General features: G+C 42.6%; 1 protein-coding gene across 2 annotated transcripts in view; it reads left to right on the top strand.

Annotated features, from left to right (window-relative positions):
• Nucleotides 1–16432, top strand: part of znf423 (zinc finger protein 423) — a 156602-nt gene extending 140170 nt beyond the window's left edge. For both annotated transcript variants that reach the window (XM_044356541.1, XM_044356540.1), the window contains exons 19-21: nucleotides 1691–1822; nucleotides 3287–3402; nucleotides 15981–16432. In XM_044356541.1, coding sequence (XP_044212476.1) covers nucleotides 1691–1822; nucleotides 3287–3402; nucleotides 15981–16010 — 278 coding nt within the window. In that variant the 3' untranslated portion in view covers nucleotides 16011–16432. The remainder of the gene's footprint in view (nucleotides 1–1690; nucleotides 1823–3286; nucleotides 3403–15980) is intronic.
• The last annotated feature ends 1756 nt before the right edge of the window (nucleotides 16433–18188 follow it).

The following is an 18188-nucleotide window of genomic DNA, read 5'->3' as shown; positions in this document are numbered from 1 at the left end:
TGTCACTCACACATCCTTAAAATAGACACAGAACGAGGAATGATGGAAGCCGGTGATGTACAGTCTCTTGTGCGTTTGTGATGAAGACATATACACTTGATCACATTTGAATGTGATTTCAGCTCTCTAAGCCTCTCGTTATTCATAACGTTCATATCTTTTATGGCAGGGATAGCTTATCACTTTTATTTATTTACATTGAAGCACTGCATACACATAAGTGTGACTTACTATGCAATAACAAAGTATGAAGTGTAAAATCACAAAATGAGCAGTGAAGGGCCCTGGAGAAACTTCTCCAGTACTGCGAAATCATGTCAATTTATCTGAATAAAAGAATTGGATTATGTTCACGTTTTCTATAAAGTGTAACAAAGTTTGCTCAAGCACAAGTATTGAGAGTTGACACTCTGGACAGATACAATTGGTAGTAAAAGAGGGAATACAGATGGAAAAAAGAGGAGGGAAGTATAGTATATGTGAAGAGAAGCAACAAGGGGTGAGGGGTTTGAATTGGCGCCCACACAAATTAATCAGCTAGTGATGGACCAAGAGGGACGATAAGGAGAGACGGAGGGAGGAATGGGCAAAGTGAGGAATGGATGAGGGACTCCAGTGGGGGAGGGTGGATAACGAGGACATAGGGAGGGAAGAAAGGATGGCTATAGGAAGGGCAGATCATCCACAGCCCCGGTGGGGAAGACAGGCAATTACCAGTTGGGGCAGACATGGCACTGGGGCTGGTGTGTGTGAGTGTTGGGGGGGAGTGTACAAGAGAAGGAAAAATGAAAGAGAAGGGAGTGTATGATACAAGCTTTATCATAATGTCTCTCTTAACAACTCCATTGATTTGTGAGTGAGCCTAAAAATCATTTTTCAAATGCAATGAAAATGTTCACTTGTTTTCAGTGCAATCTAGTTTATTTCAAAATGGTTTTGTACCTTTATCAACAGTGTCCTGATCCTAGAACTCAATCTGTCCTGTTGGCCATTCTGCCTAAAGGAATATACATGCGTACTTGCACCACATTCTCATGTAATTGTAATTATCACACATTATTTTTAAAAAAATGTGTTCACCAATGATAAAATGTTATGACCGGGGGAAAAATGTTGATTGAAACTTAAGTTGAATAGAGTGTTTTTCACAGCAGAGATTTTGACTCAAACACAGGTGTAACTCATTACATCACTAATTGCTGCACTGATTTGCAACAATTGCTGTTGCAACTGTTTCAGCCATCGTTAATGTTATTAGCTCCACCTGTGCTTTTTCTGCTATGAAAAGTCAACATATCTGCTGTGTAAAAAAGTCTACAACCTGATTCATTTAGGAATTAATTGGGGATAATAAATTAATTTTTTGCCATCGCACGAGAGAAAAAGTTTGGGAACCACTGCCCTCTGGTGAATCTTAGTGAATATGAGTCACTTCTGTTGATATTTCTGTCATTGCCATATGGTTTACAAGTGCATTTCTGCTTATGTGTCTACTCTTCTCCTGCATATTTCTATTATTTTTCATACGTAACTATAGTATATGCTACCGTCTGACAGTTTCTGTGCGCTGTACATGCATAAGTCATCTGTTGTGAGTGTTGTATTAATATTCTAAAATGATGCCATTATGTTCCTGTTTTTCGTGTTGCTTAATCCAGCCTACACGCGTGTTTCTGTCTCCTATTTGCAGAGGAGGGCATCAATCACGAGTGCAAGCTGTGTAACCAGATGTTTGATTCACCTGCCAAGCTGCTTTGCCACCTGATAGAGCACAGCTTCGAAGGCATGGGAGGTACCTTCAAGTGTCCCGTCTGCTTCACAGGTGAGAGACAGGCGCACACGCACACATTCACCTTCAAGGACAGGAGCACAGACAGCTCCTCCTCGCTTACGTCCTGTCTGCTTTGTATTTAAAATGGACACAAAACAATGGATTCACATTTTGTTCGCCCGTTTTACAGATTTATCGTATATCACCAAAGAGATATAAACGACTGTAAACGTTCTTTCTGAAGGAACACTGTAGAGGTGTAATTGCTCCGGAGTCTGTTGATGAATATAAAACTGAAAGAGCATTTTGTGTTTCTAAAGAACACATTATCTAAGCACCAAACTGGTTACACTTCATCACAAATGATGTGCTCATTTTGGTGAAAATGCAGGAAGAGGTTAATTTTGCTTCTGGAAGCAAGGTTTTCATTTATTCCTGGTATCACTTGAAGTACCTGTTGTGGCTCAGAAATGGCTCTCTCTGGGTTACCTGCAAGATGATACATTGAGTAAATGTGCTGTAATGGCTGTAAAATTTTTTGGTTTAGCAAAATCATATTAGAAGTATTCATTGTTTTAGCATCTCTAACCATGGGAGCAATATACCAGCAGGGTTCCACTGGTGAAGGAGCGCTGACAACGCTCATATACAGAATTTCATGAAATAATACCACCAAACAGGCTAGATACAAAGTGCCTTATACCTTTGGGATCCACTGGGGGGGCCAAAACAAAATGCTGGATGACCAAATTAGGCCTGTCGTGTTCAGAGTTTCATTCATCACCTATGTTACCAGGAGTCTGCACCTTAACTCTCTCCCTCCCAACTCTGATCCTCTATCCCCATATGCTCTCTCTCTCTCTCTCTCTCTGTCACTCCATCACTCTTTCCCTCCCTCAGTTGTTGAGTTTGTCATGTGTTGTGTGCCTCCCCCCCCCCCCCCAGGTACACAGCAACGCTTTAAACTTTAACTCTATTCCTTGGTGGTTTATGAATTAGTAAGATGGGCACCACTCCTATGGGGAGACTTAATAATTCAACACATACACACTCACAGTGAAAACTAAAAGTTTACTGAAACAAAGGGGAGAGAAAGAAAGAAAAAAAGTGTATGAGACAACACTGGAGCGGCAGTTAAAAAAAGGAGAGATAATTTATTGATAAATATCACAAGGTCTGCTGAGGATAGGTCTTCCTGTTTTCTCTCTCTTTCTCTTGCTCCTCTCTCTCTTCTCTTTCTATCACATATACTCCCCCCTTTCCTGCAAGCCCTTCATTTTCATTGCATGTTTATTTGTACAGCTTAGTTGCCATCTATTATTGTCTATATAGTAGATAGTATAGTCTTAGTTATATAGTGTTTACTGTAACTGCCCAGTACCTCAGTAAATTCAACCTGAGATGAGTTTCTGGCTGTGGCATTATCTTTGAAGCCTTCAGCCCTAGTAATCACTGGATGATTTACTTTATCAGTTAAACACTGTGTAACTTGTACTGTGTTTGTCCCTCTTTCAGTGTTTGTGCAGGCCAACAAGCTCCAGCAGCACATTTTTGCCGTCCACGGCCAAGAAGACAAGATCTACGACTGTTCCCAGTGTCCGCAGAAGTTCTTCTTTCAGACTGAACTACAGGTAGGTCACCTTACTTTTACCTCTCTTTTAACCTTGCCCTGACTCTTTTATCTGTCTGTGTTGTTCTGGTCAATTAATAGTCTAAACCCAAACTGGACTAACATAGTTACCTGGCAACCCCCTGACTAGCCATTCACCTTCTTTCCGTACCATTCCTCTTCTCCTCTAATCTCAAACTCTTTACATCCCTTCCTCTCTTCTTTCTAGGCTTCTCTTCATCCCTAAACATGACCTTACCTTTTTCCTCCCACACACATTTTTTTAATTGAATCCCTCTATTTCCTGTTCATCTCTGCATTCTCTCTCCATCCTCTTTCCATTCCTCTGTCCTTCTCTTTCCATCTCTCCTCATGAGGTCTGAGCAGGGTTCTGGCAAGCTTCATGTCATTAGGGTCCAGGCACATTCATGTGTGTGTGTGTTTGTGTGTGTGAGTGTATGAGAGAGAAGAGAGGATATAAGTCACCCAAGAGTAGGTCCTGGGCCAGCTGTGGCCTGGCCTGTGATAATGTAAACCTTCCTGTCCTTTTCCATCTTTTCTCCTCCTTATCTCATGCACCAATTTTGCACCAAAGTACTGACTTGCAAAATCTGCAGGTCAAACATCAGCCCTGTTAAAGGTGTAGTCAGTACAATATAATAAAGATGATGTAGTCGTGGAAAGTTGTGCAGTTTATTTGAATCCTCCGCCAGCAAGTGAGGAACGATATTTCTGGCCTTATGATTAATTTTGATAAATATAAAAACAGGGTGTGTAATGTTATGTTTCCAGTACATGTTGCTCTATTCTGTAGAGAATTTATTGACACTGTCAACCAGGACAGGTGCAACACAATGAACCATGATGAACTCATCAACATGTCTCATTAGCAGAGGACTGAGAGCATCTCCAACCATGATAAACGTAAGGGGGTTGTGTGTATTACAATTCCACAACACAAGACAGAAATATTAATAATTGATGACTAAAAAACAGAACAACATGAAAAAAGGAACATTGCAGATGATCTTTAAGTGGAGTCTGCAAAAACACCACAGTCGTCATCATAGTTGGTAAGCAGAACACACTCTGCTCTGCTTGGTGTGATGTTTTAGTGATGAACCTGTGTGTACCATGTTGGACACAAGGAGTGAATACAGTGTGTCCACTCTTAATCACAAGAATAGGACACGGAAAATCCTATCTTCATTACTACATTACATTACTATCTCTTAAAGGCACCTTCTGCTGGGCAACTTTTTGTTCAAGCACTATTGAAAACAACAGGGTATAAATTCAACTGAAAATAAATAGGGAACAAATCTTACACTTACTTCTTGTTCTCCTTGACTTTCTATTTCTCTTCTGCATCTATCTATTTAGTTTTCTTCTCTGGTTATGACTGTGCAGGTTTAAACTATACAAGGTCCCTCTCAGACAAATATTGTATATATTGCAGCCAGTGGTATTGATGCCTGATCAGTTGTTGAGCAGTTCTGCATGTAAATAACGGCACTAGGTGTTTACTCTATAATAAATGCTATATTTCACTGGTACATCATTTGATGAGTGGTTGATTTTCAGGCTGTTGGTCACAGAGATTTACACAAAGAAAGTCCAAAAAAAGAGAGAATACTATAAAACAAATAGTAGCAATTATTATTTGGTTCTAAGAGGACATACTCCAGCCACCATACACAAACACACACACACACAAACACACACACACACACACAAAGTGGCAGTGATGTAGGGCCGGAGGTGGTGGGCATATGGCTGGCCAGTCCATGTAACAGCAGGTTGACTGCTGGACCCTGTCGGTTAATGTCCACACACGAGCACAACTCACACCTCACATACTCGTACTCACCTACACACACACACACACACACACACACACACACACACTGTATACCACACACAAACACCTCAACTCCTCTTCCATATACACTCCATCCCAGATGACTCCTCTCCTGTCCTCTGGCCAGGTCACACAATCTTAATAGACTGATGAATTATTGAGTTAAAGTAATCAGTTGGATAAATCATTACTGTGACGTTTGGTTGAAAAAGAACAGCCTTTTACAGCGGAGTGAAGGGAAGACAACCTGTTTGTCTACACATACTGTACTGTATGTGTCATTATTATATGTGTTACAAGGTAATGAGAGTAAATATTCAAACAAGATTTTATGACTGAACGTGTCCCGGTAAGTTCAGTTCAGTTGAATTTTTTTCTCCCTCAGTTCCTTATAGTTTTTCCTCTTTGGCTACTGTGCCGTGTCTGTATCCATCGTGTTACTCTTTGGTCCTGGCCCAAATGTATGTGTGAGTGTGTGTGTGTGTGTGTGTGTGTGTGAACTTGCAGCCTGAGCCCGACCTGCCACAGCTCCATCGCCCCATGGGAGGGCTCTCTAAGTGGGCTAGACAGAAAGGCTGACTGGGGGAGATGGAGAGCTACAACCATGGAGGTTAATGTCACTACTAGCTGTTATCGTGTGAGTGTGTGTGTGTGTGTGTTTGTGTGCGTGTGAGTGTGCATACATCTGCCAGAGAAAACGGAATGGGGTAATTTGTGTGTGTGTTTTAATGAGGTGCGGATGGATGAAGAAGGCTGGTTGGCTAGCTAGAAAAGGCTTTGGCCTCTTTCAACCCCTCAGAGGGGTTGTATGATGTCCAGTGCTCTCTCTCTCTCTCCCTCACACACACACACACACACACACACACACACACACACACACATACACACACACCCAAGGGTCATTGCAGCATGGACACGTCGCTGCATCATCCTCTCTCCCTCCAGACTGTTTCCTTCTGCACTCCTTCATTCCCTTTTTCCAACTCTGTCTGTCTCTCTGCATACAAAGTCCCTCCCTTTCTCTCTACCACTCTCTCTCATTTGCTTTCACCTCTCTCCCCGTCTCTGACACATACATACCACAATTTTCACTTTCTCTCTTCCTGTCCCTCTCCTCCCTCTTGCTCCGTCTCCCTCCCTCTCTCTCTCTGACTCCCCCAGTCTGTCCCAGAAGAACCAGCCCCTATGCATATTTTAGCCCCTCTCCTCTCTTCCTCTCTTCTGTGCCTCTCCCCAGTGTCCCATAAATAGTGCAGACGTAAGCTGGTAAATAAGAGATGTTTTGGTGTGTGTCTGTGTGTGTGTGTGTATGGGGTGTGTTTAAATAAGAAATGCTGTGGCCCTGATCAGTGAGGTCCTTCTGGATATCTCTCTGTTTTTGCTCCCAGACTTCACACACGACTGTCTCATTCTCTCTGTTTTAGTGTTTTAGTTTCTTTCTTCCTTCCTTTGTTTTATTCCATACTTCCATACATTGTAATACAATAGGTAAACATAAACCATCTAACCAGGGTCCAAACATCTATCATTTTTAATAAGTTACAGTAGTAGTTGAATGTTTTTTTTAGACTGCATTCCCCTCTTCTTTTAGTTTGAAATAGTCATCCAATCCTGTATCAGCTCTGTCTCTCCCATGTTACCTTTCCCTGACAGACTTCTTGATCTTCACATTCTTTTTAAGCCTCCAGGGGGTGCTGTACTGCAGCTTCTGCCCTGAACGCTTCCTTCTATCCCTCTCTCCATCATCACTCTTGCACTCCTCCCCAATCATCCCTTTTTTTTTTCTCTTACCTCTGCGTCTGTTGCGCTACACCATTTCCTTTAGCACTAGTAAATATTTAAACACCGCTAGATGGGTGGATTGCTGGTCAGATGAATAAATGGATGGATGCGAGGGATCCTTTCATTTGTTTGTGTGTTGATTCCCTTCACTGGATCTTCCTCCTTTTTCTTTTCTGTGTCCCAGCGGTGTTCAATATTTGAGAGTTGTGCACGCACACATAGCCGCAAAGCTGAGCGAGGGATCTGTTCCCTTGTAGACACAATTAAAAGAACATGTAGCATACATGCGCAATGTCGGATGGGTAGATGACAAGATGAGGGGATAGACTGATAGAAGATTAGCTGGAGGGAAGATGGAAATTGAGAAACAGTCAGACTGAAGAGGAGGGAGAAAAGATAGACACACATAATGTACAAAAACGTTATTTTAAGAGTTACACTACACGTAATTAGTGTAGTGTAAAGCTCCTTACCGCAAGGTCTAACGAGCAATTTGACTTAACATTTCAACACAGTTTGACCATACTTCCCATTGTCAGAGCTGTGATATCAGTAACACATTATCAGATTGTATAGAGCCTGGGGTACCATAGACCAACCCTCCTCAGTAGTTACCCGGAACATGAAATAAACAGCTATGCCCTAAAAGGAAACGTAATGAGTAAAAGCTTTATTTACGTTTAGTCAATGCAAAGTAGAGAATTGCTTGACAGACTGCGCTCGGGTTCATGGCGGAGTTGTGTGTGTGAAACGAACCGCGTTTAGTAGTCTGTCTGTGAATAATGTTGTCTGTCTGAATTGAAGAGCCTCACTGTCTCCCTCTCACTGAATTATGGAAAGGTGTGGATGTGGCTGAACTGGCAATAGGTTTTATCTGTGTTTGTGTGTGTGTGTGTGTGTTTTTTTGTGCGTTCGCCAGTGTCTGGCTGTTGCCGTCGGTGTGTCAAGTCATAGTGTGTACTCTCTGATCCATGTATCCCTTGGCTCTGTGTGTGTGTGTGTGTGTGTGTGTGTGTGTGTGTGAGTATGTGTGAATTTGATCCGAAGATCCCTTTTGCGTTCCAGGGGAGCGTACTCAGCTGCCCCACTGCTCACTGGGAGACACTGTGTTATTAGAATGGGGACCTGGGATACACACACACACACACACACACACACACACACACACAGACACACACTCTTGTGGACTTGAAGGTATTTGCAGCAGGGGAAAGAGAGAGAGAGACGGGAACAAAAAGAGATTCAAAACAAAAGAGAGCGAGAGAGAGACCGCAAGCCAGACCTGATGCGTCTACCACGACCAGTACTGCGGCTGATTTTACTACAGGTCCCACAATTACTACTATTACAAGTATTACCAGAAGTAATACAACAAACCTGAAGCAAAGTTAAAATAAAAAAAAACTAGAGGCAAAGCAGTACAAACAAGTTAGTAAAATGTCTGTAAAGAAAATGTAAAAGGTAATACTGTAATTTCATCTAACTGCCCTTATTGTTGGCAGACACTTTATTATTCCTTTGACCACCTAAGGAAAAATTGCATACAAATTGTATCCATGGCTGTTAACACTGTTGGGATTTTTGCACTATTCATTGTTCCACATTGTGAATGAAAAGCATACTGTGTTCTATTGGATAGAAATACAAGAAATAAAATCTCGACATGGGACCAGTTAATCATTTGGAAATATTGTATTTATGTGTGTGTGTGTATGTGTACACTTTTGTGTGTTTGCATTTATCCTTTGAGGAACTTACCACAAGAAAACACTAAAAAGAATTACACAGTGGGTCTCAGCGAGGGGGAGACGAAGGTTAAAAAAAAAAAGAGTCCAAAGAAGTTGCTTGTTGCTTTGACGCAAAGAGGAGAAACAAATAGACGGATGCAGAGAGACAAAGACAGACAGAGGGAGATAAACGGGGAGAAAGAGATAAACAGAGGTGGGGACAGATACAAAGGCATTACACTATGTGAGCCAGCACCTGGAGGGTTTCTAACAGCTTGGACCATGTTCCTGTCATTTTGTGCGTGTGTGTGTGTGTGTGTGACAGGTGAACAGAGGCAATGTGTCACTGAACAGGACAGACTCTGCATGGCGTAGTGTTCTATCAGCCCTGCCAAAATACTCATACAGACATGAGCACGGCACTCACAAACACGCTGCATTGTGTTGACATATGTGTGTTGACTAACAACAACACACATATTTATACAGTATATCCCTTCCAGTTTTTCACACTTTTTCACTTCATCAGTCAACTGGTGAAATGAATTCTTGCTCCGGGGCTCTGCTTCCTTTTGACTGTTTCCTGTTGATGCATGTCATTTGGATAAGGTGATGAGAATGTGTCAAAAAACGTAGTTAAATTGTTTTTCAATGCACTAATTATCATATTGTAACATCGTTTTTGGGGCTTTTTTGTTATATTTAAATAATTATGATGGGCAATAGGTATTATTTGCTACAGTATGGACTTGCATTACCTAGAAACTGATTACTATAAGCCTGCACATTCTTCAGGCATGCACACTGAATCTCTCACTCTTCCTCTCTCTACTCCTCTCTACTCTCTTGTCTTTACCTGCATCCCTTCTATCCTGCCATGCATCCACCCATCCATTCATTTCCCCTCATGTTTACACTTAGTCCAACATTGTGGTTCGTCTCAGCCCTTTTCCAACCATAACCCTGCGCCCATCTATTCCTCCCTATCCCGATCCATTCTTCTCTCCCGCTCCAACCATCCATCTCTCCCCTCCACGCTCTCTCTTTCTGCCGTTCTGCCAGTTTAAGGGTGCATGGTAATCAAAAAAATCGGGTCCCCCCTGGGGACTGATGGGGATTGGACGTGTGCAGTAATACGACAGTGACACAGAAAGCCTGCACGCTCTGCTGAATTGTGAGCTCAGCATGTGTGTGTTGGATGGATCATGTCTGTGCATTTATTTATACGTCTGCAACCTCTAAATGCATTTTTCATTTATGCCTGCCATTTTGCATTGTATGTGTGTGTGTGTGTGTCCACGACTTGTCCAATTGGGGACAAAAACCGTGTTCCCAAATTGGTAAAATGCTGATTTTCGGGTCAGTAGTTAAGGTTAGGCAAGTAGTGGTTATAGTTCGGATTAGGGTAAGTCTCCAGGAAATGAATGTAAGTTTATGTGATGTCCCCAAAAGTGACCAAGGACAATGTGTGTGTGTTTGTGTATGTGTGTGTGTGTGTGTGTGTGTGTGTGTGTGTGTGTGTGTGTGTGTGTGTGTGTGTGTGTGTGTGTGTGTGTGTGTGTGTTCCTGCTTCTTTACACGCATGTCATATATTCAGTGTCCTGCCTGTATATTTCTGTGTGCTTGTGGATGCGTGTGTGTCTTGTCACCCATGTCTGCAGGCTCCAGTCCTCATCTGGCACTCAGCACTACAGTCTACAAGGGCCACATTCCTCTGAGCTGAGAATATGTGTGTGTGTGTGTGTGTGTGTGTGTGTGTGTGTGTGTGTGTGTGTGTGTGTGTGTGTGCGCGCGCGCGCGAGAGAGAAAGAGAGAGTGGGAGAGTTTATTCATTTTTTTGCACATACCCCACATTTTTCTCTATATTGTGACTCAAATGTGTCATGTGGTGCTCAGGAATAATCGGTTATTTGTGCTGGAGGTGAGGTCACTTCCTATTTTGTGTAACAGCTTCCAGCAGGGAGCCCTCACCTTTGCTGCGAATCTGGTGTAGATCCATGTGTGTTTGCCTTTGACGGCGTGTTTGTGTGTGCGCCCTTCATGCTGTGAGTATATTTCGGGTTGTGTTTACTGGTCCAAACCTGACTGTTTGGGCCAGGAGCAACAGGAGAGGGGAAGTCCCTGTAGGAGAAAGAAAGGGAGGGAGCACTCCAAACAGGACATAGCCAGAGAGGGTCGCCCTGGGTGGGGTGACGGAGGAGAAAAGTAAAGTAGGGGTCGTCGTGACTTGGCTGAAAAGATATGGGGCTAAAGGAAGTTTCAGATTGATAACTTGAAAATAACGTATCAAGGGAGAGAGACAAGAGAGAGATGGGGACAAAGCCACATGCAAGAAACGGAGGAGAGGGAGGGGAGCAGGGAATACGTGTCGGCGGGATGTTAAGGGCAGGGGTTGCGTTTATTTTCGATCTGCTCCCGAGGCAGCATCCTGTCCTGGACGGGTGGGGCTAAAGACAAGCCAGGGAGCAGAGGAAGAGGGCTAAGACAGCCCATCTGCTAGTCCCAGACACACACACACACACACACACACAGACATAGAAACACACACACAGACATTGACACGCTCACTCTGTTGGAAGAGTGTCAACTCTGAGCTATAAATACACTGAACCCAAAGAAGACCACAAGGCGACTAAGGTGATTTTTCATTTGGTGTTAAAAGCAGCAGTAGAGATGGGGCACATGCTCACACACACACACAAACACACACGTTTGGACTGCCTCCAATTACCCCCACATACACATACACTTGACACAAATTCACATACTGACAAACACTTGCTGATACATGTAGGTAACACACGTGCACACACACACAGAGAGCATTGTTCCAACAGCAGTGCTTCCTCTTCCTGTTTCTATTAGAGACTTGGCATCTACATTTCAAGGTGTAGTTGTGACATCATTACAGAACCGCAACGTGTTTGTGTGTCTAGGTAACTGAGAAAGTTATTTTGTCATTCAACTGACTTGGCTTACAAAGTCATTGCCTAATGCTAAGAACTACGTGTGTGTCAGGGGCAAAGTCATATCGTATTACTCTAATCTGATGTTTCAAGATGGATTCATGGTCTTTTTCCCTCCACCTCAGTTCAGGCCAGATGCTTCATGGAAACAGACACTTATATGTTTCTGCTATACAGGTGAAGCTGACCGGGCATAACACTGATCATGTGAATGCATATACACACACATACATGCATATGAAGAGTGAAGGCAGTGCTCTAAAACACAAGAACCAGCATCATCACTACAACACAAATGCACACAAATGCATTTTGCATGTAATGCAGTAGACAGCAGAGCGGAGCAGGACAAGGCAGATTAGATTGTCTCTTTATCTCTATTTCTCCTCTTTCCTCCGTTGTCCCCTTCTTTCTTTCCCCATGAGACTGTGTGTGTGTGCGCACATATATGTGTGTGTCTGAACTATTGTGTATTCTACTCTTTTCAGTTTTTTTCTTGGCATCATATGTCTGTGCATACATGTGCTCTTAGCTGCAAGTGCAAGTCTGTGAATGCATTCCCGTGTGTGTGTGTGAGTGTGTGTGTGTGTGTGTGTGTGTGTGTCTGGCAGTGTTGTGCGTGGGTAATGCGACAGGGCCATATTTCCCCTGGGCTCAGGGCTCTGCAGGCTTTAGCCTCGCTCTCTCTAAGCAGTTTAGGAAAAACAATGACAGGCCTCTGTATTGACTGGCCTGGCCTGGAAGATGGGCTGTTCTCACTAGAGCGCACACATCCCCCTGCCATGAAAAGAACAGTAGAAATCTCCCCTCCACCCCACCCCCCCCCCCCCCCCCCCCAATATCCCCTCTTTTCTGTAAACTGCATTTTATCATATTTTAATAACATCCTTCCTGCTTCCATCTCCATGTTAGTTTGCTGTTATTGAAAAATCTTGTGCACATGCTGCATCTGTTTCACATTAAAACACTTCCAGCAGTTCATGGGACATCATTTTCGCTGGAAGGCTTTTATTGTGAAACATCTGCAGGTGTGGAGTTTCATTAACAGCAGCTTTGTTTGAGAATTTATGGCACTAATCACAGACCTAGAGCCAGCGTAAACACTTAATATAAAAACAGTCTGCTTTCTTCTTGCTCTTTTTTCTTTTGAATTCTCCTCCCCTTCACTCTCTTCTCCTCCTTCTGTCACCCTTTTTTTTTTTTGTAGAATATATCAATTACTCTGCTGTAGAGCAGATGTCACACTGTGACACACACACACTCACACTTCTGATCGATCGCAATGCTGCATAATCAATACCAAGCTCCCAACAACAATGTAAATGAAGAGAAGTAACCAGGAGGTGTCAGTGTCTGTGTGTGTGTGTGTGTGTGTGTGTTTGTCATGTGATGTGTGTAGCATCGCAGGCTGTCATCCACCTGTCCATAACATTCCTCTCTCGCTCTCTCATCTCTACCCCTCTCTCCCTTCTCTTCCTCTCCCTCTCTCCTCTCCTCTCCTCTGGGCTATTTCCAGCAGTCCACTGCAGCGCCGCCTCATGGGAGTGACCGCAGCCTCCCTCCATCCCTCCCTTTTCTTTCACTGTCCTTTCCTTCCATTCCTCGCTCCGTCTACAAATCAATACGCCAGCAGTAAGACCCGAAGAACCTGAGGGAAAACACACACCCGCTTTCTCTCTCTCCTCCTTTTTCCTCCTCCCTACCTCCCTTTTTCCTTTTTGCAATCCTTCTACTACTGGGTCATTTTTACTTTTTTTTTGTCCTTTTCTCCCCATTCTCCATTTCTAATCCCTCATATGTGACCTTGATGTTAGAGGTCATATATGTGAAGCAAGTGTGTAATGACATAAACCAGACATGAGTGCAGTGTTATAGGGAGCAAGACAGATACAGTGGACAGTCCTCTCCGCTCCTCTCTTCTCCTCTCTGTCACATAAAGAGGAATGAGCCTGACCTCTTCTGGTGGTGAGAGGAAGCTTGGTGTGGGACCAGAGAAAGCGATAAAGCGAGAGGCAGCAGACAGGCAGGGAAAGAGAGAGGAGGGTTTTCTATCATAATGGGGTCAGTGGCTCCCAATGAGATCTGCTTCCTCACTGGAGAGGCTTCCACAGAAACACACACACACACACACACACACATACGGGAACAGACACTTATTTTTCACTGTCCCGTTCGTTATTTTACTTATTTGCTCACCCGTTTCTCTGACAGCCTTCTACAGTCCTGCATTTATGTGTGTGCAGAGGCCTCTCCAGTGTGTGTGTGTAGGGCATTAATACCCTTTGCTTTCCCCTGGACGGGCTAGCTTGGCCTCTAAAGCCGAGTGACAGCCACTCTCAAACACACACACACACACTCTGTCACACACACACACACACACACTCGCACACCAAAGGGCTCAACGAAACATGCACAGCAAGATAAGGGCCATAGAATGACAAATAAGTATTTATCAACCCCAAACCACGTATAATCCTTCACATTTCTGTCCCCATCCACCCCTCCTCGCCTCTCTGTTCCGTTCATCCCCCTATCCCCTCCTCCTTTTTTTTTCATTCTCCCATCCGCTGTTCTTTTTTGTCCTTTTTATTCTCTCCGTAGTGGGGCCTATCTGTGAGAGAGAGTGATTAATCTGAGAAAGCTGCTTTTAGTGGTGGTAAAGGGTGGGGGTGGTGGTGGGGGGGAGGTGGGGGTGATTGGGAAGATCTCACTGGGAATTTTGTGTGTTGTGTGTGTGTCTGTGAGTGTGTGTATGTGCGAAGAAGCGGTGATGATAGGAAAGATTTCATAGGGAATTTGTGTGTGTGTGTGTGTGTGTGTGTGTGTGAGAGAGAGTGAGAGAGTGAGAGAGATGTAGGGAACATTGTTTCACAGGGAGAAAGCTTTACAGTCTGGGGAAAATGAGGAGAGGAGGAAAGCATCCTAGAGGAAATTTCTCTGATACATACACACACAAATTCCCAAAGAAATCTTTCCAATCATCTCCCCATCTTCCACACACACATACACACACACACATACACACACACATACACACACACTACACAGACGGTATCTCCCCAGCTTTAGATGTGATGCAAGTTCCAAACCAGCAAATCCAGATTATCATGAGTTCAGTTCCCCATAGCAGCTGATATGGAGGAGCCACGGAGGACTCTGTGTGTGTGTGTGTGTGTGTGTGTGTGTGTGTGTGTGTGTGTGTGTGTGTGTGTGTGTGTGAGAGAGAGAGAGAGTGAGAGAGAGATCATGAGTGAACAAGTGCATGTTTTTGCACATTTCTGTGCACAAGAGTCCCTGTATACTGTAGGACTGTTAACATGTACAGTATTTATATTTCAGTAAGTAAAGTTAAAGGTGTTATAATGTGCATGTGCAGTACCCTGTACTCATTTGTGCATACAAATCCTTCTGTGAATCTTGGTTCCTGCACTTGAGTTTTTACCCAGAGATCACTGCACCAGTCTCCCTTTGTGCTCTAACTGCTGTTGTGAATTTTAATTTTGAATAAAGGTGTTTTTGCATTGTGATTATGTATTGATGTGTAGCGCACTGATGCCCTCAGAGAGAAGTGAGTGTAGGCGTCTCCGAGGTATGGAGACGGTCTCTGTAAAATATTAATCACAATATCAAAAGACACCAGGGCTTCACATATCTGAATAAACAAATCGAGGCACTGGGATCCCACAGACAAGAAACACAGAACAAATATGATTTGTAATGATTTGGTTCTGACCAGAACCCTGGTCTGCTTTATTGGTCGATGAGGTTTTCAGTTATGGAGCTGTGATTTTGGCAAAATGTGCAAGAATTTCAGTACATGTGTCTCACATGATCTGTAGTTCTCACACCAACCCCCGCTGACAGCGTCTAACATTGTCTAGTAAGTTATCCATGCATCTGTTAAAATCTGCTCCCAGATATTTGTATATGACTGATATCATCAGTACAATTACACAGTTTCAAAATATTTTTTTCTTCTCTCTCAAAATCTTTTGTGTAAGCAACAATACCACATTTGAGGCTATGAATGGTCTTGTCTGCTCCTCTTCCTTTCTATTCTCTTTCTCTTCTTTCATCAGACTATGTATAAAGCGAGGAGGCCTTGCTGTCTGTACTGTGGGAGGCAGTTGTGTTTCTGTTCTCCTCTGTTCTATTATTGGGTGGGGGGCAAGTGGAAAGCAGTATGTTCACGTAGCCCATTATTTCTCTCATCATGTGTTCTCACTTTTTCTCTCTATCTCTCCCTCTCCCTCTCTCCCTCCAGAACCACACACTGAGTCAGCACGCACAGTGAGACCGAGGCCCGGCAGGATCTCTCGGCTCAGCCGGGGCCCCCGACCCGGAGCCGGCAGGGGACCCCCATCTCCACATCACAGCCAATCAAAGTGTCATTTGCTACTCACATGTAAAACTCTAACGATCGCGCCACTGGGCGCGGCTATTAGGAGCAGCGGGGGAAAGGAATATTAATGGGATATGCTATTAAATAAAGAAAGGAAAAAGTGGGTGAGAGAAACGGTAAGAGCTAGATGAAGGAAAGAGAGGAGTGAAAAACGGTATTGTACGTGCAGTATTTTTTATTGTCCCTGCCAAACCCCCCCCCCACCAGCTTCTTCCTCCTCCCCTTCTCCTTTCCTGTCCTCCCACCCATCGTTCCCCAGGTCATGCATTTTATTTTTTTTTTTAACAAATAAAAAGAAAAAAAGCAAGAAAACACCCTTTGTTTTGGATTTTTTTTAATAGATTGTAGGAAAAAGCTTCACTTTCTCGTCCCCTCAGTTGCTTATTGTATTCAACTTCATAGGTACCAATTTCTTTGATTTTTCTTTCTGCCATATGCGCTTATTTTCCTTTTTTTCATTTTTGTACCTTTCATTTCTCGCCGTCAGTAGGTACTTGTGCTGTGTTGTGATTGTTTGTTTGCCAGTCGTAATATTCCTGAGTTTTTTCCCCCCAACTCTCCTTTTTATGATTATTGTTATATATATTTTTTCCTTTTTGTAATTACTATGAAAAAAGACATCAAACAAAATAAAGTGCAGAAAACCATACAGATGTTTCTTTTTTGGATTGGGTTTTCCAGTCTCTATGGGGCCTATAATGGTTATTGTAAAAATGAATATCATCGATTTCAGTGCGTCTGGTCAATGACTGCTTTTTAAATGTGAATTAACCAGATTGCAATAATCTAGTACAGACAAAAAAAGATAAAACAAATAAATAAATGACAAATAAAGAATTTCTGTGTGATGTGCATTTATTTGAAAGAAATGCATCTGTGAACTTGCATTCATATTTACTGATGTATCATCAATCCCTAATATCGCTAATGTTCAAGTATAATACCATCCAAGTCAGATGGAAACTGTAGGAACTGTAATGAGAGAGATTCAGAGCTACTGGTGATGGTAAATTGAAGGATCAACATCCATAAACCCAGTTCAGATTTTAAAAAGCAAGACAAATCATATAGCAAATTATTCATACGGCACATTTCATCATGCACAAAAGCCATTCAAATTGCTTAATATAATGTACTGAAAACACTAAGAATGATGCTCCCAACCTGGAGTTAAGACCCTTACAAGGGGTCACACGATGACTTAATATGAAAGAAGTAAAATATGTCTGCAACATGTTTTTTCTGTCTTTTCTCTAATCTTAATCTTAATCGAAAGGGGCCATGGTTAAAGTGTGAGTGTGGTTGTATTATCAGGTAATATTATCAAGTTGCCATCTTTCACTGACTCTGACTGATCCTTCACTGACTCTTTATAAGACGGCCAACCTGCACATGAGAACTGGAGTCAAGCAAAGTCAGGGAGATTTTATTTGTCTGACATGATCAGTCACACAAAATAACTATTAAATTTCAGATTTCTCTGTTTACAAAGTTGAGACTGAAAACAACTGAACAACTAATATTTAGAGCCACATTTAGAGGAGACAGGAATGGAAATACAGCCTACAATAAGGCCAACAGATACAACAAAGTTAATGTTGACCAACACGCGCTGATGTATGGAAAATACCAGCAGCTTAAAAACATACTGCTACTAACAATTGTTGGCAAAATACTTCCATCTCCGCTGCCACAAAACAGAAAATATGAGTCATGGGAATGTGCTGTCAGTCTGTGTGGTGTCAGTTTACTCTGGGACTTCATTCACAAAGTGAATCACTGTGTGATTGATCACACTTTGCCACAATAAACTCTGAGTATATACACAAGCTGCTTGTTTGAAAAGAAGTAACGTCTAATGTGTTTTCTATAGCTTATAATGTGTATCAATGCTGCAAATGACTGCTGGAGGGAAAACTATATGTGTAATACAAACTTCATTTAACCAGAAAAGTGTCTCATTGACATTTGAAATCTTTCATAAGCATGACCAAGGTAGCAGCAACATAGAAATTATAAAAGTATAATTCAGACTTATAATAAAATAGTTCAAATATAGAGAGGATAATC

This window comes from Thunnus albacares, chromosome 7 (genome assembly GCF_914725855.1).
Source record: "Thunnus albacares chromosome 7, fThuAlb1.1, whole genome shotgun sequence".
Classification (NCBI taxonomy): domain Eukaryota; kingdom Metazoa; phylum Chordata; class Actinopteri; order Scombriformes; family Scombridae; genus Thunnus; species Thunnus albacares.
This window is presented reverse-complemented; position numbering and strand designations above follow the sequence as displayed.